Below are 27,350 nucleotides of genomic sequence, written 5' to 3' on the forward strand. Positions count from 1 at the left end.
TAACAACTCAACTTAGACGCAATACTTGGCATTATATTTCATTTTTAGAATTTCTTTTATTTTCAGAACTGTATATAGCCCTTTTTCACAACTCTGGCTGAATTTATTTATTTATATTATTTCATAATTTAAGGTGCTATGTAGCTGCAATATACTTTTTCTTTTAAAACTTTATTACTATATATATATTTAATATTTAAAATCAGTATCAGTTTTTTAATATTGCTGTATAGTATTATATTAGTGTTTTTTTTAAATGTACTTTTTCCTTATTAAAAGTTTGTAAATGTATTTCATGTGGCTTCCCTTAATATGACAATACCGGTAAATGAAATCTGGATCTAAATAATGATGATGATGATAATATGATTATGATGATGACAATAATTGATGAACAATCATACAGTAATGTTAAGATGGCAATAACAATAGAGGTGAGGGCAGTATTTTTATGGCAATGGTGTTGGGGATGATGAAAATAATGAAGACAATGATGATGACGACAATGCTAGTGATGTCGATGATTAGGTGATGCAGATGATGATCATGTTGGTAATGATGTTGCATACGATTATGACAAAGAAAATAATCCTGGTAATGATCTGATGATAAAGCTAGTGATGATGATGGTGATGATGCAACTTATAAACCATATTTACCTAAACACTGATATTTGCTAACAAGTTCAGAAAAAAAGATCATAGAAAAACCCAAAACCAAACTATCATTAGCAAATTATGGAATGATCTCTCATAATGCAGCATCATTTTTAACCAATTCAGAAAATTTATTTATATAATGTTATACAAATGCTCAAATTACAATTTTCATTGCTGATAATCTAAATAGCAAAGTAGTGGTGGTGCCACGATTTGCCCGACAGGGGGTCAGAGGTCCCTGACAGGGGCCAATTACCCAGACGCAAAAAGTGGACGTGGTCGGGTGTCTCTCAAAAGTAATTTATGGGGCGAAGCCCCCGAAAAATATAACAATTTGGGGTTTCAAAGGCTTATTTAATCAATTTTGGGTCTACACTAATAATGCTGAAAATACACATACATTTTTTTTCTCCCCCAATGACAATTGTGGTTTATCACCAACAACGGGGACCCTGCAGCGAAGGTAAAATTATTTACTTAGAATTATAAACAAGATCTTGTGAAACAATAAAAAAATGAAAAACAACTTACATTTGTAGGTATAGTGTTTTCGTCATCACCAATCAAAGAGTCAACATCATCAGAAAAATCCGAGTCACAACCGATTGGACCGTCATCGATATCAGAATCTGAGAACTTTGATTCATCCGCAGATTCCGAGTTCTTTGAATCCCTCGGGCTGTAACCAGAATCTCCACTGGTATTTGAACCGTTCATTTCTCCCGCATTCTTATTTGCAGCAATGTTCTCATAGATTTTCCTACGACTTTGAGACAGTTTTCTTGGACGTTTATTGACAGTAATTGATGCTGTTTCACTGGAAGGGTCAAGGTTCACAACAGCATATGGGCCGAGAGTATTTTCTGTTTTCGTCTCTGACAACGGAACAGAATCATATGGTGCAGTTGAATGTGATGGAACACAATAAGAATTATCAGTGGCACTAATATCACCACTCTTTTGAACATTTGTTGGGTCATCATAATATGGCTCCACCTGAATTTTCGGCTTTGGTTTGACATCTGGTAAATGAGTGTCCTTTCCAGAAGATCTGGTATCTTTTTGAAATGAAGTTGGTTTTGTGTGTGGAACTGGAGAAGTCTTTGGACTGGTCCCTTTAGTTTCATTTGTACTGAAATTTCCAGTTTCAAACCTGCTCCGCAGGTTTTTTACATTTGGTGGTGACATTTTCTTTGGGTTAACTGGTACAGATGCATGTCTACCTACGTAATTCTGAGTCAACATTTTGACGTTTTGTCCAGATTCTGATGGGGAAGCATTGCCATTTTGATGTTTTGATAGATTCTTTAAAAACGATGGCTTCTTTGGTACTAAAAAATAAAGCATACAAATATAATATGAATAAAGTTCAGAATCATTTCCACAGTTCTCAATCACATTTATAATAATTCTCCTGAATTTCAATATTTTCATGCACTTCTTTTTCCATCTTTCAAGTGTTATCCCTACCAGCTATCACATTCTGGATCAGTTGATTCCCATTATTTTACAACAATAATAATCATCATATCAAATATATTAAACACCCACAATAAAATTTACATGCATTAAAAAAGAAAGAATATTAAAAAATGATTAATAGAAAAAAGGCACTATAAAGTACATATAATATTTCATCCCATACAGTAGAAAATGCCAGTAAATATCATATATAATAGATAAGAAAAATATTGATAATGCATAAACAAATATATCGGAAGTGAATTTGTGGTTGTGGTACACAACCTGCATTCATTGTGGTATTGGTTCGAATCTAGCTGATGTCATATTTGTTGCCGTTATTTTGTTGTGCTCATACCACTTTTTTCTCCATTAAAAGATGCAATAATAAAGCAAGTCATACCTACTTCTGAGTCATAGAAGATTCAGAAGTTATTAGTTAATTACTCTTATTAACGTAACTTCCCGAGTGTGACAAATTAACTTGAGCACTGATTGATCTACATGCCCACATCTTCCTACCAACATCACACCACCACATAAGACTTCACAATTAATTTAAAGGCACATCACTGCATGATTAAATTTGTTTGGTACATTCTGCCTTATAACAAATAAGCAAAATTCTAAATATAGCTATGAACACCATGACAGCAAAGCCTTAGGATTAGATTAGATATTAAAACCCAATAAATTCAATGACAGGACATTTTTATTTTATAATTAACGGTATTAATTTTTATTTCATTAATATAGATTTATAGATTAACATCTGTCTTTTATTTATTTATAATCTATTTCTCATGTTATTATATATCTTAATGTAGAATGCAGCTGCCTTATACTTGATGGTATGGGAATAGAACATTAATTTAGAATTGCATGTAGTTTTAGTAATTTGGTACTGTTTACAAATAGTTTCTTGTCCAAAGTGTTTAAAAAAAAGAAGTCCCTTGATTTTTACTCTATTTCACACTAAAAATGGCCACTTTACACACACACAATCATACTGTATACAGGCAGACTCGGATACTGACTGCTGACAAGGCTGCCCAGATATTATTTTGCAGGATGTTATGGCTTTTAATGTAAAAAAAAGTGGACAAAAAAACTCTAGTATGAATTAAATGAGAAATATATATATATAATTTTTGTGAACCCTTAACAACATAAGCATGTTTGCATGTAACTGCATTTTTTGTAACAGACTTAGAATGGTACAGTTTGGTACAACTTTTCATTGCATCTTGCTTCAATGGAAAATGTCCCACAAGAGTCTCTTAAGTACTTCAACAACAATCCAATAGTATTTTTAAATTGATTTTGGCAGCAGTATAGACATACTTATTAATGTATAACAACATGATATTCTTCAGGACACTATGATACATATTACAAACCAACTTTAATTACAACATTAATGTTGAGTGTAAAAATTGTCTGAAGTATATCCTCATTCAGAGGATAATGTAAGTGAATGTGGTTTGTTAAAAGCACATAAATTAACAGGAACAGGTTGAAGTTGCAATAGAAAAATATATGTATGCTGATTTCCTTGTTTATATTACTTGTACAGAAAATGAGCTAGAATAGGAATTATTATAATATTCATCTTTTTTGTAACTGGGTATTTTCTTTATCTAATTATTTATCTCTTTAGTTTATTGGAGAAGATAAAAGAATTAAATTACACCTAAACTATTTTGACATTTTTTAAAAGATAGTACAGTAACATTTTACCAAGCAGCACCAAAATGAAAATTATGAACAGAGGTATCACAAATATTGAGACTATTGGAAAAGAAGATAGATGGGATGATGGAAATGGGTAGGGTTGACCTTATGTGAATCAATTTGATACACAAATACATGAGTAGTTTTATTTTTTCTCATGGTACCTTGAAATAGGTTTATATTTTAGTCAAAAAACAGTTTCATGTTTACTCAACAAACAGACAAGATAAAAAAAAAAAATAAACGTGACAAAGAGAACAAAATGAGAGCATGCTTCATGCAATTCACACCTGCAGGCTTTAACTTGAGGGGTGACGGAGGAGGATGTTTCTTGGGCCTAGCAATGACCCGATCACGCCGGAACAGTTTCATGTTAGGCTGCATTTGTGAGTCTGAACTGGGATTCGACTTAACAGGAATAACCTTTATTGTAGGTATGTATGGTGGTTGGATAAAAATCTCATCAACAATTTGACTTGGCGACACTGTGGGACTTATTGCTTCATACAAGGCCTCTTCACAATGAGGTGGCGCTTTCTTGCGGTCATTCGTTTCCTCTACTTTCCTGTCTGATATATGGTCCTGATTTGAATCATTTTCATTACGAAAGTTCTTAATTTCTTCTTGAGTTGGACTTTGAAGATAATTCCAAGCAAACACTGGTAGTGGAAAATAATTAACAGCAAGTGATACATCAACATAAACTACTACGATGCAATTTAATAGTTCTACACAAAATAATACACAGATTAAACTAATCATGCGTTATAACTTAAATGATATGGAATAAACACCAATGGAAGTAACTTTTAACTATTGGTTTTCTTTAATTACCACTATTAAAAAATCACAAAAGTATGAAAAGATAACATCACAGACTTTACAAGATGAGTTTAAATTGTACTTTTCACCAACAAAATAGTGTTTACTCTTGCAACATCATGCGAAGAAAGTTACACATTCCAAGAAAGTGTGCATGCCACTTTCCTACCTCTATTTGAAAATGGACTTTTTGGCGGCAACTTGCTCTTAGGAGATGAAGGAAACCATTGTGGTAGACTGAACTGTGCTGAGTCTAGAATATTACCAACTCTTGCCAATCTCTTCTTAGAAAACCAACGGAATTCTTCTTTTCGACCCTTTAGTGGGGATGAATCAGGTTCCTTTGTTGTCGTAGGTGATTTTGGATTAGAGTTTGATCTCGTCGGTTTAGGTGATGTAGGCGAAGTTGGTGATGGTAGATTTATCTCAAGGTCTATTCCTTCATGAATGATAGAATATGCAAGAATGTTTCAAAAAACATAGAGAAAAATTGTTCATAACACCAAAACAGATACAACATCCAAAGTATAACTGATACAAATATTCCATAATACTAAATGGGCATGCAAAGTGAAAATAACATACCTATATGTTTAGAAATGATATTACTACATATCACATTATAACCCGTTCTAGGTCACACACAAAGTAACTTAATTAAGTAGCAAAATTGCAAAAGTCACGTAATAAGTAGGTTCAAAATAGGTGGTATTATATTAAATGCTGACAGGATTTAAGAAAGCACAAGAGTATTCATATCAAGAGAACCGTTATGAAGATAAGGTTTAATGTGGATTATGACAAATGAAGAAGGAAGCCAAGACAAACAGGAATATTTTATGTAAGCATTTCCAATCCATCCTCGCTATCTAAACCATCAGTTCTAAAAATACTTCTAGCTTAAATACATTAATTTTCAATCTGATTTTACCCTTATCTTGAAAAAGTTAAGTAAACTTTCATTTAGTGCATTCAATGAGGGTTGTTATGTCTTACTTTGGAGCTTATCTGAGTTTTCGTTGAGGTTTTTCTCGGTCCAATTGGTTACTTCTTGTGAAAGAGCTATCAAATCCACAGTAGCTTTTTCTTGTTCCATTGGATCGTGTAGTGTACTCTCTGTATCGTTAGCCATGGTGGATACGTTTAATAACTCAAGATAACCTGGACCTGACAAGTTTCGTCTACGAGAGCTACGTTGATGGACACGATTATCGATAGTCATGATATCTCTCGTTAAGCTATTCGACTTCTGGAAGAACTCTAAGATTACAGTAAAATCAACAGAATGTGGTTTGCAATCGGCTAAAAATTGTTACGTAGATCTTGAGCAGGAAGTTCAAACGTGCATCGTGTGTGTTTATGATTATGTCAAGATAAATAATGCACGTAACATAGAACCTTACATGTCAAAATCTCAAAAGTCTTACGTGTGCCCAGTGTGTGATAATCATGCATTAGTTTGTTAAGCATGGATTAATTAAATGCAAAACGCGTGTGAACTGAGATACCATGTCTGAACAGTAACAAAGAAAAAATTTGTGTTCAAGACAAAAAAAGATTTTAAAGTGTTTATTAATAAAATATGCATTTACTTTCCATACAGATGAGTTAAATTCATATAGTAGCAGTTGTTGAAACTGTTTCATCTAGTTTTGAAAGTAATTGGAAGTTGGATCTTTTTATGTTATAGACTAAATATACAGTACTGTAGATGGCACAATCTTTCATGTAAGCATTAAAATTTGTCTTCACTCAATGCATCAAACATTTCCACTATATTATTACACCTCTAGGTGTGTTTTTAAAAATATCTAGGTAGGTCTATATTTTATTAAAAACTAATAAATATTCTAAATCATTAAGATTTTACTTGCAAATTCCCTAGGATTATTTAGAAAAACAACATTAAATTCTGGAATATACAAAAAATATGAAGAAATTAGAATCTAAATTTTTAACATAAACTTCTATGTTTGATTGGTGAATACATTGATATACAGTAAATAGGAACTGAACTGATCTACACAGGCCATAAGTAGAAGAATATAACAGTTACCACTATTATTAATAGACCATGCTACTGAAAATAATGCTGAAAAAAAAAAATTTGTATATGAAAAAAAAAACCAAGGCTTCAGCAAAAAGTAATCTGGTGGGAACAAGAAAGTAAATTTTTTCTTGTTCCAAGTTTCCTGGTTTGCAAACATTCTAAAAAGAGATTTTGTATACAAAAAAAAAAAGAAAAAAAATTCACAAACAATCTAAGTGATACAGTACACATTCACAATAGAAGGAATCTTAATCATAGATAAAAATGCACAATATCTATGTCAACATTGGCATGAACTATAAACTCACCAAATTCTCCATAAAATAGCTGTTAAATATTCCAGAATTTTGCCAAGAATGTTGCTTTAACTGAGTTCTAGACCTGACTACCCACCAACCAATAGAAATCTGACCTTTATCTTAAAGTGAATGTTACCAACGTAATCCCGAGGGAGTGTTACCCTATTAGCGAGGATTTCCCTCGAGAGAACCCGCGAGACTTCAACCTCTAAGAAACAGAATACAACTTTGTGTGATCTGTACTTACAATTTGCCCTATATCAATCATATGGTGTGGTCGTAACGGCACGAGTACATTTGGCACAAGATAACGCAAGATGTGCAGGTATGATACCTCATGCTATCAAGCACACGGCAAGCCTCTATCAAGACGTTTGACTCAGTGAGGCACTGACACCATAAATGATTGATCTTAATCCGCTAGAAACAAGCAACCTAACGTTAATAATTAATCAGATATGCTGCAAGGTAAACTGGTAATCGTCGCGTTGTGTCAAGATTAGGACGAGGCCGGGTCAAACACCACACATGAATTTAATTCAATAGACTGATTTCTTAACTCGTTTACACACTAATCTAAACACCTTATAGCCCTATGATTAATTAAATGTCTAGATAATTTCTTATCTTCAGATTTGCACATCTTTCTGAACCCTAGATACTAACAAATGAGTCAAAGTGTGAAAGTAAAATTCAAAATAGTTTCACTTGCAATCCAGGGGCACCTACCTTAGGCTATCACAAAGAATTTTTATATGAAAATGCAAACGTTTAGAGAATAATAATTAAACAATAAAAAGTAGGCAACTCTAAAGTACAATTAAATGCAAATGTTTTGTAATCGACAAAATCAAAATTATGAATAAAGGAGAATTTAAGCAAGGGCTTTTCGTGGTATCAATTAGCAAATACAAATAATAATATACAAATTATTATTATAACTTGTGCAAACAGTACTGAATTTTTTTTGGTGTTAAATTCAGAAAACTTTCATAAAATGTATCCACTACATACATAATTAAAACTACTACAAATATACATTGATATTTAAAGCCTTAAGATCATACCTAAAACATGTTTACAGTTTCTGACAATGATGACAGCCACAGAAGGGAAAATGATAATGAGGATGATAAGAATGGTAGCAGTATAATGACAATAATGGTAGTAATAGTAGATCATGATGATGATAATAAGAGATGGTGATGATGATGAAAGAAGATGATGATGATACTATTGGTAATAATGGATGAGGATGATGATATATGATGACATGATGATGCCAGTGATGACGATGATAATGATGATAACATTGTCAAATCTATTTTAAAATGTAGTTTGTATCAAAGGAGAATTAATCAAGTATGATGATAAAGATCTTGCAAATGCTGTAACTGCCAAAACCAACATCTTGAAAGTCACTATTTTCATTAAAAGCTGTGGTCATTCGTTTCCTTAAAATCACACCACCTGTCAATGTTCTTAATCATTTGTCTTCTCCAAGGACTTAGAAGTGCTACATCACAAGGAACCTAATCTGCCGCAAGAAATCAAAATTCTCTCTTATTTTCCTTATAATCTTTTACTTCATGTACCCGTTTATCACAAGCTAAAAATAGAAGCTATTGAGAAACTAGCGCTCTAGCCTTTTTCATCAAACATTTCAAAAAGTAACGTAGATGTTAAAATCATCTCGCTTTTACAAAGGTCTGCATCACAAATAAAACCCAATACATTTTCTCTCCTGCTCTTTTTTCAAATGGCAAAATTGGCTTTCTTATCAACAAATGTAGATTTTAATCATCTTGTCTTCACCAAAAACTTAATAAGTGACATCATAGAGATACCTAATCTATTATGAACCACTTTTAAATCACTAAACTTTTACTCAAAAATTTAACGTAACTTCAAGTCAGTTATAAAATCTGCATCTGTTTATAACAACTGTTAAAATTGTAATAATTATAATATAATTTGTTTGCTTAACGAAGTAGAAAATGTATATCATTTCTGTTTAATTTGTCCTGCTTATAAAAAATCAGAAAGAGAGTCATTACTGCCATCTCACTACTGTGTTAAGCCAAACATAATTTTTTAATTTGGTTTAAATATGATAATTTACAAATTAATTTTTCTAAGTTTCTCTATGTTACCTCTAGATGAAGAAAAAATCTCCCTTCAGTATAATGTTACTCTATGGGCTAGTGGCCTAATTGGCTTAATAATGTCTGGCACTGCCCGAATGGAATCAAATGAAATTAAGATCATGCTATTAACTTTCATGCAAAAATAAACAATAAATTATAATTAGATTAAGAATTATGAAAAAATGAATTGCAAATATAATATTCTATACAATGTTTTATCTATGTTAAGTTGTGATGTCATAATTGCTTGTATAATACGCATCTTTCTTTTGTATTAGACAATTCAATTTACTTACTTTTTCATAAATTATCAACATTTTATGTTTGTTATTATTCTAACAGTATCATAAATGTTAATATATTATAATATTATTATATCATATTTTATTATATCATTTTATTATTATATCATTTTTTATTATATCATTTTTTATCATAAATGTTAATATATTATAATATTATTATTATATCATTTTAAAAAATCATTTGAACTGCAAGCTTTATTGATAATTTTAAATACAAGAATTTACATTGAATACATACAAGTCCTTTAGTGGATTTTCTCCAAATAAAGCATACTGTAATCAAAGAAGTTTGTCAGCGTTGCTAGAGGCGACAAGAATTATGAAGGTTGTCACAGTTAATTCTCTTATAAAATTCAGAAAAGAAAAAGTTGGCCAGTTTATTCATAACTTAATTAAAATATAATGTAAGAAATCATCAATCATTACATATAAATATATAACTTTATGTCAAAAAATTGTATATAGCTACAACTTTATATTTTTGTAGTTGAATACTAACAGCATTATTTTTAACAGATGAAACAAACCTGGTAAATGCTCTGCTGACTTGGACCGTTTGCAGGTTGTACCAGTAGTCTGTGTTGGTCCAACCGTCAGATGTTTACCAAACTTAAATTTTAATGTGGAGAACTTTCTCGGGGGCAAGGTTGTGGTGATCGAATCTGAAAAACGTTGATGGTCTTTCTCCTTCTTTCTTATGATCATAGTTCCCGAGCTTCGATGTATCCGTGTATCGCCGGTTACCGACGCTTTGCTCTGATTTCGGGAACCTTTTGATAATAAATTCACATAAACTCTTCCAACTAAAGTGCAAAGGTCTAACGAGTTGCAATGACATTTAATTTTATATCTTGATATTACGATTACTTGTTCTAAAAACTATTAGTTCATTCGTAAGTGTAATTTTGCCCTACCTGACATGGAAATATACTGAATGCTCAGTATGTGTGAAAACAATTGCGAAAAAAATCACAAGTTGTTCTCGGGTAGGACTCAAACACACGATCTTCAGATGTTAGTTCATTATTATAAAAAATTTCTCGCTACCGGTAAATATTTAACCAAAATGATTTAACAATACTTAACCTTTCAACTGATATAAAAAATAAAATAAATAATTGATATAGTATGAATATAAGTTACATGTTCTGAAAAAAGTTTACTTGATAAAATAAAAAAAATCTTTCTACTATAATTAATACTGGTATATTACATTTTCCAGGAAATTATCAAACCCACTCCACCCTTGTACAAACAAGGCTAAAAAACACGACCTACATTAAGCGTCCTCTCCGTCCTTAACTTCTGAATAAAGCTGATAAGGATGAACTTTAGCACTTGTTCCACGAAACCAACTTTGACTTGCACATTTTTTTTTTTTTTTATCAGAAGCACACGTTCATTTGAATCCGGCTAAAATTCTAAGTAATAATAATTTTTTGCAAATCATCAAATTAAAGTTTGGTCATCTAATATGGATTAATTATTGATTACTTCTTTTATATCAGAGTTTTGTAATCACCATGACATCGCTTCATCTTATTTCAATGACCTTGTTCAACGCCGTTAGCCTGTTTGCATACTTCTCTCCTTTAATCATATTACCTACGAAAAGAACACTATCATAGACCAAAAATTTTAAATAATTGAAGATAAATAATTGTTCATATTACTGTAAAATTTTACTGTCATATTTTACTGTCATTATACAGTAGCATTACAATTCATTGGAGGTTGACATATTAACATTATTTGCTGTTCCATAATCTTTTTTTAGTAGATTAGTGACAATGACTAAAATCTTCCTTCCTTTTTATTGTCTGTCTACTCTGCTATAGCTATCTGCTAAATCTATTACTGCATTGGATCTGCCATAATCTCAAGATATTGTGACAAACTATTGTGACATTGTATAGGAATTACATGAATAACTCACCAGATTATTATTTTGAATTACGTCTAAAAAAAACTGTTGTATGCCCATATATAGTCTTGATGTGCCTATATATGGTCATAATGTGATGTCATCATGACCATATTAAGGTATGTCACATGTTTTTGTCAAATAAAATTTGATAGTCTGGACAGGGCTTTAAAGTCAGACTCCGGAGGGAAAAAATTGTTTGATATGTTGTAGAACTGATTTTTCTAAGACAGAAAAAAGTTTTTTGACGAAAAACTGGGGAACGGTGAATGAGATAAAGATTTTTTAATATTTAAAAACTGGGGGAAAAGGGGCGTAACCGCCCATTTTTACAACTTTTTCCCCCAGTTTTTAATTATACAAAAATCTGTATCTCATTCACCGTTGCTCAGTTTTTGATCAAACTACTTTTTTCTGTCTTAGAAAAATCAGTTCTACAACATATCAAAATTTGTTTTTCCCTCCGGAGCCTGACTTTAAGATCTGTCTACACTATCAAATTTTATATGACAATTAATACATGTGATTTGCCCCTAAATGGCATGATTTAGCATCATCATAATACAGTACATATGGCTGTAGTATGACATCATGCCCAAATATGGGCAAATTAATAGAAATTAGTCACAAAAACTTGATAGTATGGATAGTTTACAGACTCTATTAATACCCCTTTCAAGTCATGTGAGATTTATTTAAGATTTGCGTTAAACATTCAGACATCAAACATCATGTGATCTGCATGACAAAAAGACTTCAGGGTGAAATTAATCAAAAATAAAATGCAGGTCCTCTGAGAATTAAATTGTCTAAAAATATGACTTGAATACATCTGGGATTATTTATAGCTTTGTGTGTACCACAGTACATACAGTCTTGTGATTCAAGTGGACAATTTATTGTTCCCTATATTAATCAAATTTATAATTCATTGTTATTTTTAAGTTTGTATGTGCAAAAAGTTACAGTCCTCTGTGACATACTGGTAAGCCTTTTGAATGAATATTAGTTCATAATATAGTCTAGTTCATTTATTTTTGCAAATTCCAATTTACTTTTCATATTTCTAAATCTAGCAGTCAATACTACAATTTTTATTATATTTCTACTAATCAGATTTATGTAAGTTTGGTGCGCTTTTGCTGAATAACTTGCAATGTACAGTATATCAACATTTCAAAAACAGTTTGGATAAGCTTCTGATCTCACATGGATTTAAGGAAAGTTGAAATATTTGGTGTTAAACAATATGTTTGGTAAATAATGTTTGTAGTTTTCATAATGTTTTTCTAATTATAATCCGTCTGCATTTTTTTTTACTCATTAGGTTTTAATGTTAGTTATACAAAATTACCATTTTATCCTTTAAATAGGTAGGTAAAATATTATATTTTGTATATTTTTTCGAATGTTGAGAAAATTTAAATGCTTCACTACTGTATACTTCACTTCCTAATGAAAATTGAAATAATATTTTCAAAAAAGGATTAAAAAAAAAAAAAAAGAAGAAGAAGAGAAAGTAAAACTTTTTTAAGAACATGTACTTATTTCCATACAAATCAGTGCAGATTCTAGCCGGAGGTCAATCTGTCACTTCAAAACTGCTTGAACATAAAAAAAAAAAAATTAAAATCCTAAACTTTAAAAGACTTTAAAAATTATAGCTGATTCACACAAGACAAAATATAACACAGTATGCATAGCATATTCGAATTTTCAAACTCGACAATTTAGGTATTTATTTTACTTTGTTACCGCATCGGTGTATACCTATGAACTTTGCTTAAATTAGAATAAAATTGCTAGCAAGCCAGACAGTGAAAATGTACCGGTATGTGACGCCACTGAAAAAGATAATTGTATGCTCCACTATGAACATCCGTACAGAGACGGTTTGATGTTTTTTTTTTTACCACATGTTTTCTTACAGACATTACAGGAGACACGCGATAAATTTACAAAGACGTGACTTCACATGGAGGCTATCAATGAAGCAGTGATGAGCGCAAAATTTCTCCTAGCACGTCCTGTGTAAATTTGGTGTTGAATGAATCAGGTATAAGCTACATCTTTATATACTGTATCAACTTATAAAAAAAAAAATTTGAAGAGTGCTGACTAAATGGGAATAAATAAAATACATAAACCATAAATAAAATGGGCATTGTTTTACTCTAAATTTACGCAAATTAATTAACTTAGTTAGATAGATCCTGAACTAAGTAAATTGTTTACTGCCTAATTATAAAAAATAAATATTTATTCTCACGAATCCTAGGAAATAACAAGACAAAATAACTATGAAAACTATAGTTACTCACTCTTAAAGTTCCTTAAAAAATCCATGTTTCCAGAGTTATAAAACAATCAAATACAATAATAAAATATTGAAATCACATCTAGAAACCTGTTGCCTTTACCAGCCATGTATTCTTTATGTGGGATTTCTCAACTCCCAACCACTAGCATGAGAAATGACTCAGAAATACATATATATATAAATAACCAGTATGTATTGAGTATATCTCCTTGTTACCTGACCTTAAGTATACGCACACAACTCACTGGAAAGGATGCCCAAGTGAAGGCATGTGATACCAACTAAAAATATACATTAATACGCTGTCGATCTTAGCATCCTGCCTCAAATTAACAGCAATATCCAATGAACTACATTACAGTTACTTTACATCATTTTGTGAATAAAAAACAGCATAGAACTTAATAAATTTTATAACATCATTAAAGTAGGTTGTTTGGTCGAAACATATATTTTGAAACTATATAGCACTGGAAACTTCCAAAATGATTAACTTCCTGAAAAAGCATTTATTGATATTAATATTGTCTACCTGATCACGTTCATGGCCTTTAAAAAAGTAAACATAATCCACAAAGTGAGTGGTTAATCAACTATGAAAATCAGTGCCTAATAATCATAATTGTATGGGAAAATGTATTAAAGTAATGAAAATCCATTATATTCATACATATAAATTCATCAACATTTATGTAAATGTCAATAATTTTTCATCAAATTTAATGTTATTAAATCTAGTTTCAGCTCACGCATTCCAAAATATTTATCTGCTTTTATCAACTTTAGCCACAGCAGGAAACAGCAATTACAGACATAATTAATGTGTAGATGAAAATAATTTTAAATTAAACTATAACTATGTTTATATTTGAAATGTACTATCAAAGACATGAAAGCTGTCGATGTAACTTAAATATGTAAGATGAGTAGATCAAGTGCATGCATGGGCATAATAATAAAAATGACCCTTAAGATTTCATTGGAATAGGGATTTAGTTGTGCATTTTCAATTTTTTCAACCCACCTTCCAGGATAAAACTAGCCTACGCAACTGTGTATGCACAGTCACTGCCAACATTGAAGCTAAACAGCTCCCTCTATCAAATCAGTTTTCATCACTGGCAACCATCCACATTTAAATTAAACTAAACGATGTTATTTTAAATGTGCTGTTGAACACACGAAAGCTGTCACACTAACTTAACATAACAACAGTGACTAAATCCAACACATGAAACTTCAAATCACAGAACTAGGCAGATGAAAGTTCCCCCATCAACTAAACGTTATTGTCACTGGCAACCAGTTATCACTTTATTTATATGGTGTGTAGACTGTTAAATTTTATTTTGAATGTCAGACATCAATTTAAAACTTGTGCACTATGCTTTAGTACTAGAATCGCAAAGCAAGAAAGTGCTTCCCTTTAGATTGCTTGTAAAGCAATTTTACGGTACTCTGTGTTGGCAGTATAGTATACTGTAAGTTCTCCATAAAAAGGCCAAGCCAAAAATCGCCACGGTATTGGCAGCATAGTATGCTGATAATAAGTGCAAGCAAGTAGCAATTCACTAATTTCTATGGTTTTCCCCTCTGTTCCTATCTAGCCTTCAACTTTAGCAAACCGCTAACTGTCCTCGTATCAAATTATCTCAATAATTGAAGTTTGAAAGAATCGGAAGAAAAGCCAATATATAAATCCTTCCAATTTTTCAATCTTTTTGTACATTTTTCAGCACAACACAAGTAAAAATGTGTTTCATTGCTGTGCTTCACCACTGTCGGCCGGCGTTGGGTACAATGAAGAATGGAGAGATAGTGGGATGTAAATATATAAACCTGTCTCCTCTAATTTGTTTCATGTTACTGTTTATGGCACTCTATATTCTAACTGGCAGTACTTACAAACTAAAATTAAGTGCAATGGATAGCCAACAATAAATTAAATGATAGACATCTGGGGGTCAAAAAGGAAGAGGGGGGATGATGAAAAACATAATGAAGTAATTCAGCAGCCTTGAGCAAAATGCTTAATTAGGGGATAACAACATAATAACCATTTTCTTAGAAAAAAGAAAAATACATTTTAAAATATGCTGTATTCTGTAGTTTACTCAATGCTACTTACTATGGCGTTAGTCACATATTAATTATTATATAAAAACATATCAAGGAATTTAAATTTCATCACATAAACATTCAAGCATTTGATTAACAAGATTCTACTACAGGTGCATTAATAAAGTGTAATAATGCAGTCATGCTAACCAAATATCTTAAAGATAATGAGATGCAGAACTTTGGACCAATCAGATGCAAGAGCCTACCCTTTCTCTGTTGTGGTGAAATCCAAGTGTCAATTTCAACATAATCATCATCATCAGAATCTGAATCATCAGAATCAAAACTGATTTCACCTCCAGACATTTTGAAAACTTTCATTTCAATTTCTTCTGGCTTTCTTGACGTTCTGAGAACCTCATCGTAAATTCTTACCTCCTGACCTCCGCCCTTGTCAGGAATCTCAAAGAAGATGTTGCGCTCAGATCCAACGGATATAATAGATGCTCGTATACCCCTTTTTAATGAATCTAATGACAATAAAATGATTATATAATTGTTTATAGACTTGGGCAATGTACAGGGAAACCATTTTGTAATAGAATTATGAACTTTATTTTGAAATTAATTTAATTTAAAGTCACATAAATATGTGATAGACAGCAAGGCTAAAATGAAATCCCTATTTGCTTTAATAAAGATATTCAATGTTTGATAATTTAAATCAAAGGTCAATCAATTTTAATATGATTAATAAACAAATTTTAAAAGTATACAGAAATGTAAATAATCTTAACATTATAATTATTAACAGAATACATAATGAATATGCAACATTAGTATTAATAATATGTATATATAACATAATATTTTTGGTCTTTTTTGGTGTTACATTACACTTTCATCTGAGTTCCTAAAGAATTTATAATTTATTTATCATTCTAAAATGTTGTTAATATAATTATAAAAATATGAAAGGATTAAATATAAATTATGGCTTTTAATGCCTTTTTAATACTCTGTAAGTATTTGATTTTTAAAATATTTTCATATTTCTCTAAACATAAACTTTCCAAAATTAAAGATACTAATTATTCAAATAATCAATGAATATTCATATACTCTAAGAAATCTACACTTTCAGGCAGAGTGGGTTTGATATTAATTATATTAAACATTTACTCTATTAGGAATTAGCATAGGGGATGCATTGTCAATTAAGATACTATAACTGGAACAGCTTCGGTGAACCACAGATTAAAAAAACCAAGCCCATTACCCTAAACTCACAGTCTCCTCATTATCAATTCTTACTTCCTTAGTTCAATATTTTTATGAATTAATTAACAAACAATTGAAAATCAGTTGATTACATGGAACCATACGAAACTGACGCATCCATAAAAAAAGCAATCGATGAGTCACTCGTTAGTGTGACCAGAAATTAAGTTAATTAACTAGAGGAAACTTAGAGGCATTTAGCTCCCATGTCAAAGATAGAGCACAGAATCCAATTTTAACTGAAAAGGTATCATGGGTACTAAGTGATATTGCTGCCCTTGTTGAGTTTGTAAACTCTAAGAATGAAATTTCATATTTGAATTACATTATATAATTTAAGATATATTGTCCGAAATCTGAAAAATTAAATGAAAATTAAATTAAATATGCTTGTGTCCTAGCCAATAAATCTAACATTTGGCTGGAAGTGTAAGATGATCTATAAACAACAGACATACTGTTTGTCTGTATAAAATGTCATTTGATTTGACTTGATACGCTGATTGGCAAATGGGAATTTACCCGTCCCATGGAAGGTAATGGGTTTACATCGCAGACAGAACTTCCTTGTTTTGCTAGCTAGAATGTCTATAATAACAATTTATAAACAGAATGAAAGAATATTTTAATCAAAATTAAGACTATGATTCATTGAATTATTTATAATTTCTATATAATATTCATACAAATTAAGAGTTAACTTTTTAGAAAACAGCCGATAAACAGTTTATACAGCCATGTAGTAGTTGTAATCCATTGATAAGACTTACATCATAGTTTATATTCTGCTCAATTTTGGTCAATCCAAGAAACTTATGAAATATATCTGACAGGAAATAATGGTAGCATCAAATATAATGCTCTTTACACAAAGGACATTCTAGGAAGCTTTCGATTGCATTACAACGGTAGGACGTAAAACGTAATGAAGTCACTAAAACTTAAAAAGTCATCCGCGCATGCCAGAATGTTAATTTATTCTCGTCACATGGATTTTAGGACGCAATTTGGCCAAATCTATGTATGCAGATAACGTAGGACGCTCGGTAGGACAGTCACACATAGGTGATTCGAAAGCTCCTACTAATTATTTGGACAAATACCTACAAATTGATGATCATTGTGGGAAGGATTTTTTTTTGGTGATATGAATAATTCTACTTATGCAGTTTAGATTATATAAGTAAAGGCTGGCTAATGGTTGATCTGTTTCATTTCTTTGCATTATTTTCACGCATGAGTGTCTCCAAAAGCAGCTTTGGAGAAAATTATATAATTTCAAATTTTAAACCCCTTTTATTTACCTTTATATTATTACTTCCTCTTATAAGACTGAGGGCAGCATTCAAAGAACGCTTCACAATGCTTTTCAAGTGTTTCCTAGCCATGCATGTTTCTCACCTCTCTGTGACTTTGAAAGACTATGAGTTACTTGGCATATGTCCTCAGCAAGGGTGTAAATCCAGTCATCAGATTTTTTTAGTAGGGGTGAATTTAAAAAAGATTCTTCTTTTTTGACATTTGACTGCATACTATCTGTGCTCGCTGAGCGTTGTACACATGTCTGTGGAATTTCTGGGAGTTTAGCCCCACATCTTAAACTTTGACCTTAGTGGGAAACAATTTTGTGTAAAAATTAATTAAAATATTTTAGTATAGTAATTGCATTCCTATTCCTCAGATATCCCTACCAATGCAAATTAGTACTATGCATTATACCTACAGGTGTTTCTCCTTGCACCTGCACCTGAATATGTAAATTTTAGCGTGCATAATTATAGAAAGGTATTCTGATGTCTGTATGTTACAATACAATACAATATTTACGAAAAGTACCGTACATAGTAGGCCTACTGCTCTAAGTATCAATGCAATTGGAATTAAGTAGTCAAAATCGTTGAGAATAAACTTTTTGGAAGTACAGTAGTGAAATTCAGAATTATTTTGTCAAAAGAAATTAATTATTCCATGCTGAAAGTAAGAATTGTACATAGGCACCCATGCAGCAATTCTAACCTGGATTGGCCTGTAATCTGCGCATACGTGACCGCTGTAATCGTTCAGCAATCTCTATAAAGTTTTCTTCTGGTGGGCAAGATGATGTTGAGGACAACCACATGTTTATATCCGGTACTATGCATGATTTGCGACGCCTCAAGAAATCGGGATTGCGACGCACTTTGTTTTGGCGCATCATTACGATTTCTTCATATAGTGGCTCACACTCAACTGATTGTGCTCTCCGTGGTGTTTCAGCTTTAAAGTCAAACAGGATAATATACAACGTGTTAAACACAATAAAGCTTTTATCAATCAAGAATTTTCTAAAAATATGGAAAGTAGTAATTAAGGTACAAAAAAATGTACATAATTATACTCCTAAACACTTAATTGTTTGTTTGGCCTTCATTGCAAAAAAAATTCAAGGAAGGAAGTGGACTGAAAAAAAAAATGTCCTTTCTACTTAATTAACAAATTAGCATAAAGATTATAATAAATTGAAAAACAAAAAAGATATGTGGGCAGAGAGTACTGTATGAATGTAGCCTAGAGTAGCACACTTGTAGCGGCAATGAGCTGTCTCTGATCACTACATTTACATTTGATATTAGGTGACAAGAAATGACAAATTTCAATAGCACACTTGTAGCGGCAATGAGCTCTCTGATTATCACTAAATTTACATTTGATGTACAGGTGACGAGAAATAACATAAACAGTAGCACACTTGTAGCGGCAATAAGCTGTCTCTGATTGCACTACATTTACATTTATCGATGTACAGGTGATGAGAAATGACATAAACTACAGTACTTTAGCACACTTGTAGCGGCAATGAGCTGTCTCTGACAATCACTATACATCTAAATTTGATGTACAGGTGATGAGAAATAACACAGTTAGCACTTTTGTAGCAACAATGATCTACCTGTGACTATTACTACATTCACATTGATTACATGAGTACTGTGAGCTATGATTATCACTACATTTATATGTTACTGTGTTGATGGGATATAACACAGTATACAATAGCACACTTGTAGCGGCAATGAGCTATGACTATCACTACATTTACATGTAGCGTGTTGATGGGATATAACACACATACAGTAGCACACTTGTAGTGGCGATGAGCTATGACTATCACTACATTTACATGTTACTGTGTTGATGGGATATAACACAGTATACAATAGCACACTTGTAGCGGCAATGAGCTATGACTATCACTACATTTACATGTAGCGTGTTGATGGGATATAACACACATACAGTAGCACACTTGTAGTGGCGATGAGCAATGACTATCACTACATTTACATGTAGTGTGTTGATGGGGTATAACACAGTATACAATAGCACACTTGTAGCGGCAATGAGCTACAGTATGACTATCACTACATTTACATGTAATGTGTTGATGGGATATAACACACATACAGTAGCACACTTGTAGCAGCAATGAGCTATGACTATCACTACATTTACATGTAGTGTGTTGATGGGATATAACACAGTATACAATAGCACACTTGTAGCGGCAATGAGCTACAGTATGACTATCACTACATTTACATGTAGCGTGTTGATGGGATATAACACACATGCAGTAGCACACTTGTAGCAGCAATGAGCTATGACTATCACTACATTTACATGTAATGTGTTGATGGGATATAACACAGTATACATTAGCACACTTGTAGCGGCAATGAGCTATGACTATCACTACATTTACATGTAATGTGTTGATGGTATATAACACACATACAGTAGCACACTTTTAGTGGCAATGAGCTATGACTATCACTATGAGCTATGACTATCACTACATTTATATGTAGTGTGTTGATGGGATATAACACAGTATACAATAGCACACTTGTAGCGGCAATGAGCTATGACTATCACTACATTTACATGTAATGTGTTGATGGTATATAACACACATACAGTAGCACACTTTTAGTGGCAATGAGCTATGACTATCACTATGAGCTATGACTATCACTACATTTACATGTAGTGTGTTGATGGGATATAACACAGTATACAATAGCACACTTGTAGCGGCAATGAGCTATGATTAACACTACTTTTACATTTTGATGTACAGGTGATAAGGAATTATATAAACTAAAAAAATACCACACTTGTAGCAGAAATGAGCTATGATTAACACTACTTTTACATTTTGATGTACAGGTGATAAGGAATTATATAAACTAAAAAAAATACCACACTTGTAGCAGAAATGAGCTATGATTAACACTACTTTTACATTTTGATGTAGCAGGTGATAAGGAATTATATAAACTAAAAAAAATACCACACTTGAAGCAGAAATGAGCTATGATTAACACTACTTTTACATTTTGATATACAGGTGATAAGGAATTATATAAACTAAAAAAATACCACACTTGTAGCGGAAATGAGCTGTCATTATTGGCAGCACATTTAAATTACCAGTAGATGTAAATTAAGATGGTGAGAAATAATGAACATGAACTAGAGTAGCACATATATAGTAGCAATACTAAATGCTATAATTCACCTATATTACAAAATACTATTGTAAATCAGTTAATGTCTACCTAATACTATAATGTCTACCTAATACTATAATCGAGACAATGAAACTATAAACCAGGATCAAGAGTCGACCGAACTGAAGGTAAACTAAGGATAGATTTGAACAGTGTACTATAATGCTATGCACGTTTGATGGTAATTGTCATGTGCTTTTTCAATAGCACACACTTTTTTTATGTGGTATTCTGTGACATCAGTGACTTGTCCATGTACTGTACAATTACGACGATGCTAAATTATATCCACTCGGTATACTATAATAGTTGTATTAATTTAGCTGTAAAGTTACTGGACAGGTCATTTTTGGAGTATTTTCCAACTTATTTTCAACAGTAAAAAAACATAAAATTTGAAACTTACCTAACTTTTACATTTAACTAATTCAGAAATCAAAAAGTTAACAAAAGTCCACTTCTTCAAAATAGCATTTAAGAGCTGCAAAAATCCAAGCCTTTAAAATAAAGTTCCAAGCGACCAACAAAAGATTCCTTGCAAAACTAAATTATCAATCCAGAGAAGTTTATATTTTCAGAGATTAAAAGACTAACAACAACTGTTGTCCAATTTTGTGTGAAGATTAAATATTATAGAAGTGATTCAACATCAGAGTAGAGCAAAGGAAATGCTAATGAGGGTTTAATCATCATCTAAATGTTTAACAGAAAGGATGTAATCACACAACACAGATACGATCATTTGATTGGCGGTAGATATTGTACGTAGTTTTATTTTAAACTGGCTATTTCAGGAATATTGTTGAAGTCAAGATTCACAGTGATTGAGATTTCAGCAAATTGATTGTTACAAGTTGGATATTCAGCTGTCTATTTGAGAGAAGTTCTGGGGCCCTTCTAGGTAATATTTTTAAGCTGCTATGGGATTGGTTGAATTTGAGATGATGTACAAATCGTGCCAATATCGCCCGCAACTGATAGTACATAATGAACAGCATCGCCAATAGCATGACCTAGTCATGGGAATGAAGAAGGGGTTTAGCCATGACACTGGGAGTAACTTACTGGGAAGTCGCAAAGTATTTTGCAGAATGGTAATAATTAATTGACATTTGTCTCTGTTATAATAATGAACAAATCAAAAGCTTGTACTTGATAACTTTTGCAGATGATGTCTGCTATGTAAAATTAAATTATTTATTTTCAAAAGAAGTTTCTTCTAGTTAAAAGTTACATCAAACTGGTATAAATATAGCAATAACAAACTTTAGAGGGCAGTATTCTAATTTCTCAGAGCAATTACCTGTTAATGAGCTTGGCTTCCTGTAAACTGTGTGGCTGTTGATATGTGGAAAGCAATAGTGCGATAACAACACAAGAGGGCGCTAGATCTGATACTTTGACAGAAGTGAGAATGAAACTTTGACAATTAGTCTGGTGATGTATCACCTCATAATTAAAAAAAAAATAATTAGAAAATAAGCTTCCAAGAAATTTGATCAAAACTTTTTTTAAAACCTGAAGTGGAAGCATGCGGAATAGTACAATTTTAAGCTTCCAAGCGAAGGATACAGGGCTATTGTTGCATACAGGGCTATTGTTGCATACTTTCCAAGTGAGCTGATTGATCCAAAATGAAGATGCTACCGATTTAACAAAAGAAAAGTTCAGTTTTAAATGACTTTTGCATTGACAAATGATATAAATATTACTCAGATATATAGATAGAAATATTTCTTTATTCTGGATACTTAATCAATTTGACATTGTTTTTCCTTAAGGTCTAATTAACAGTTAAAACATGCTTAAAACATGAAATATTATTGAGAAATTATATACTTTCTAAATATACTAGGTCTATTTCTTGTTTTAATCATACTTTATAGAGGGTGACCCTTCAATTTATTCTTGGTTGGCTGATATCTAGGACCCAAATGAAACAATATGATGCTTTAAACTATAAGTGTCATTATTTGGCTTAAATAGTGCAATTGTTTTTATTATGTCATAATAAAAAAAAAATCATCCACTGTCATAATAAAATCTTAACCAAAAAGTTATCTTTCACTACTGTCTGGGTCAATGTTCAATGGCTTTAGAATATGAATCCAAGCCACCTTGTATACCTTGTATGGCCAAGTACAGTGTTCAATGCTCACTATAATCTAGGAAGAGTAGGATTGTGACAGTTGTGTCAGATTGTAACTTTAAGTCTTATTGAAACCTGGAATGTAGAATGGGAAAATAGCACTTCCACCACAACCTCTCTAACCACGATTCTCCATAATTCCCTACAAGGAAGTTAATCAAACAAACTGCCAGTTTACCTGTTTCACTTTTGTCTCTCATGTTCTCTAATAAACGAATTTTATCATTAACACTTCCGTATCTTCTTTTTTCCTCCATTTTCCTAAGATATTCCTGCTATGAAATGCGGCATCCAGTGGTTACATTGACAGATTCAAGAAAACATCAATAAACTTCCAGATCTTTGCGTCGTTTCTTCCGCCAAAACACAAAACATAAAACTGTATACTGCACACCACACAACCAATTGCAATGGCTTGAAGTTTTTGGCCATTAAATCACAAACATTATTTCCGGTTCAGGTATTATCCAATAAATACGTCTGATATAAGCAAGCTCTTGTAAAAGGTTGAAAGCCTTGTTTATCTAATCCAAGTATGGGTTATATCAATACTTTTGTTTGTTATTCGGAACTGAGATTACCCTTGTCACTCTTACAGGTCTAAGTTTACGAAAATCACATCACTTTGACTTCATAAGCAGAATATGATTCAAATACTCAGCTGATACAGGATGGCATGAATTCTGTGCACTTTACCGCAAACCCAAATCAAAAGTTATTCATCCTGAAAGCACACTGTACTATAGATAGGACGTTTGCACCTCAGTGTAAACAATTTCTATGTGTATACTATGAAGCAGTAATTCTTTTAATAGGGATGCTATGAAGCAGTGATTCTTACAAATGAACTTCCAATTTCAATTGAAGTTTTGTCACGCACGGCTGGTTGTAACCTTTATAATGGCTTTTCTCATAATGGATGAGTATAGGGATTTATACTCTCTGGTAACTGCACTTCTGGGTAAGTGTGGGGTAAGCACAGTGCCCAATAATGTTATATAACCTAATTTATTGATTCAGACTTCCTTTAGATTTCAGACAACTATGATTACACTTACATATTAATTTTTTTGTAAGAAGACTGCTCAGAAATTTTCAAACTGAAGAAAAATATGAATTCAGTCATACAAAGTTATTGTTTGTATAGGCCTGATTATTTGATAATTCTTAATAACACTTCTTAAAATTGATCTGTAAAAATGATATAGAAACAATCAATTTATATTTCAAATTTTACGATGTAGAGTTGATATTTATAACTTTCCTAAATTACTAAATCAAATAATTAAAAACAAAACTAACAGTATTCATCCAAGTTATAGCAATGTCAGTAATACCACAACAAGGAAGTGTTTTCACAATGATTAATAACATTTACTATCAATATAAAATAATTACTAACAAAACAATTTGACAACAGCAGACTAATACACAGGCCTACAAGTACAATAACTCATAGTTGCATTAAAACAAACAATTTCTAAATTAAAAATAAAACAATATTTAATACTATACAGTACTAAGAATAATTTTCAATACTGTATGAAAATTTAACAAATTAAATTAAAATTGTATAGTCCTAACTGTAGATATTAACTATTTTTCTGTTGTGTTGTTTACCACTGGGGTTCTTATGGTATTAAAAACCGGGAGAAAATCCCATGTTCTTTTTTTCTGAAAGGATTACTGCAATCTTTAAAGCTGGTCACTTACTGCGTCGGCGAATCCAACTACGGTCCCTGTGAGCCTCAGACGATGCGCCACCGTCTGCTAATGTCGGTAGTATTCTTAATGGATCGTCATAAAAAAACGATCCATTGCATGCACGTCATGGCATTGCGTTCTTCATGGAATCGCGTTGGCCCACAACTGTCGTTTGCAGCGAGTGCCTTGCTTAACAATCACATATTTTATAAATTAAATGTCTTATCTAAAAGACAGTGCACAATTGCACACACACAATGGGAGCAAAAAAGGAATTGAACCAGGGACCTGAGGGTCTGAAAAGGTGTCTACAGTTAGGACACACACAGTTGGCTACAGTACCATCAGAAATGTTGCCAACTGAGCTAAGCTATTCCATTCTTATTATTATGAAATAATTCTTTACACTGTATAGACAGTTTAAACTAAAATCACTAAAGCAGCATACATTTCAAGGATAGGATCATGCTTGGTAATTTAAGTACAAGAACCAAACACTTGCCTATAAAACTAGAAATTGCAAATTGCAAGTGAAGTGCTGCGAAGTACAACTGTATATAAATGTTCTTCGAACAAAGTTATTTATGCGAGTCAAGTGAAATAATGAATAATAAAAATATAACAAATAATATGAGACACGACCCATTGTCTATATTAGAACACTTCTCATTGGGTAACAAAGTCGTAATTTTTCATTTAGGTTTTTTTTAAATAAAGTTTCAAAAATTTCTATGTATGTGGAAAATGTAGTTGATTACCAATTTTTATTTTGACTAAGACTCAGGTCTAGAAGTGTACATTTTTTTATGGGGCAAGTTTCCAAGGGCGGGTTTTCTAGGGGCGAGTTGACTGCCAAAGAGTGTTGCCAAAGTGTGAGCCAGCGTGTTATTTGATCACAAGTGCGAGACATCGCAAGTGTGAGCCAGCGAGCCATGACGTCACAACAATAGATACGATTACGAGATGTTATTCGAGTTGTGCGAGGTATCGGCTGAGATTTGTGGAGTACAATTCAAAAAACAACTATAGGTCTAATAATGAATTATTGTGATGTTAAATAGACAATGTTAGCTCAAGGAGCGACATTGTTTTTCAAGGTTAGGCTATATACCATCCCAACTAGCTAGTCTAGGCCTAGAGAAGGATAAGGCTAGTGCGGCATGCTGACACTGGTACGTGTTGGTTAGTCTACAAACGTAGCATAAAGTAATTGATTTTACCCAGCAGAACGAAAGAAGGAAACTCCACTTTTCAGTCGTCTTAGGCCCTTGATTTTTGACAAACAGTGACCTTTCAGAGGTCAAATTGCTGTCAAGAATATGAATTGGCTGCTTCGCAGCAATAAGCATTCAACCATATTGTGTTATACAAGTTGTTCAGAGAAACTATCATTTTAAGTCTGTAAATGATGCATGCTATGTTGTCATAGAAACGGAAAATAATGAAACATGAAAGGATGCGGATATTCCATTGTGAATTACTCCTGTATAAGCCTGATATATTTCTTAGCAAAAAAAACATAAACATTTCCTCATACATGTCATTAACCTCACCAACAAAGAATACTATAAAAATACTTAAGACCGAGGAGCAAATATGTTTTGGCATTCAACAAAAAAACCTTCAATGCCACTAAGACGATGCCAACATGTAAAAAAAATAAAAGATAATTCCCTGTGCTACTATACCCATTCAATATTTAACCCCTCATGGGTAAGGATCATACCCTCATGGGTAAGGATCATACCCTCATGGGTAAGGATCATAGGAGCACAAGACAAATTGCTTTGCATAAGGATAAACATATGCACCAACCTCAAACCCACAATCAGAAGCCCAAAGATATTTACCAACTATGGGCCCATTCGAGCGAAAAAATAT

The 27,350-nt window shown here is 32.1% G+C and overlaps 1 protein-coding gene across 1 annotated transcript in view; it reads right to left on the reverse strand.

Moving 5' to 3' along the window:
• LOC117107847 (FYVE, RhoGEF and PH domain-containing protein 5-like) overlaps positions 1-27,350 on the reverse strand; it is a gene marked incomplete at its 3' end in the record, with an annotated part of 65,976 nt that overhangs the window by 14,573 nt on the left and 24,053 nt on the right. The window contains exons 4-8 of the mRNA XM_033249645.1: positions 10,005-10,247; positions 5,673-5,936; positions 4,846-5,115; positions 4,145-4,513; positions 1,191-1,990 (exon numbers count right to left, since the gene is read on the reverse strand). Of these exons, the coding sequence (XP_033105536.1) occupies positions 1,191-1,990; positions 4,145-4,513; positions 4,846-5,115; positions 5,673-5,936; positions 10,005-10,247 (1,946 nt within the window). The remainder of the gene's footprint in view (positions 1-1,190; positions 1,991-4,144; positions 4,514-4,845; positions 5,116-5,672; positions 5,937-10,004; positions 10,248-27,350) is intronic.

This window comes from Anneissia japonica, unplaced genomic scaffold (genome assembly GCF_011630105.1).
Source record: "Anneissia japonica isolate Jap-2015-1 unplaced genomic scaffold, ASM1163010v1 scaffold288060_len1141017_cov207, whole genome shotgun sequence".
In the NCBI taxonomy this organism is placed as follows: Eukaryota; Metazoa; Echinodermata; class Crinoidea; order Comatulida; family Comatulidae; genus Anneissia; species Anneissia japonica.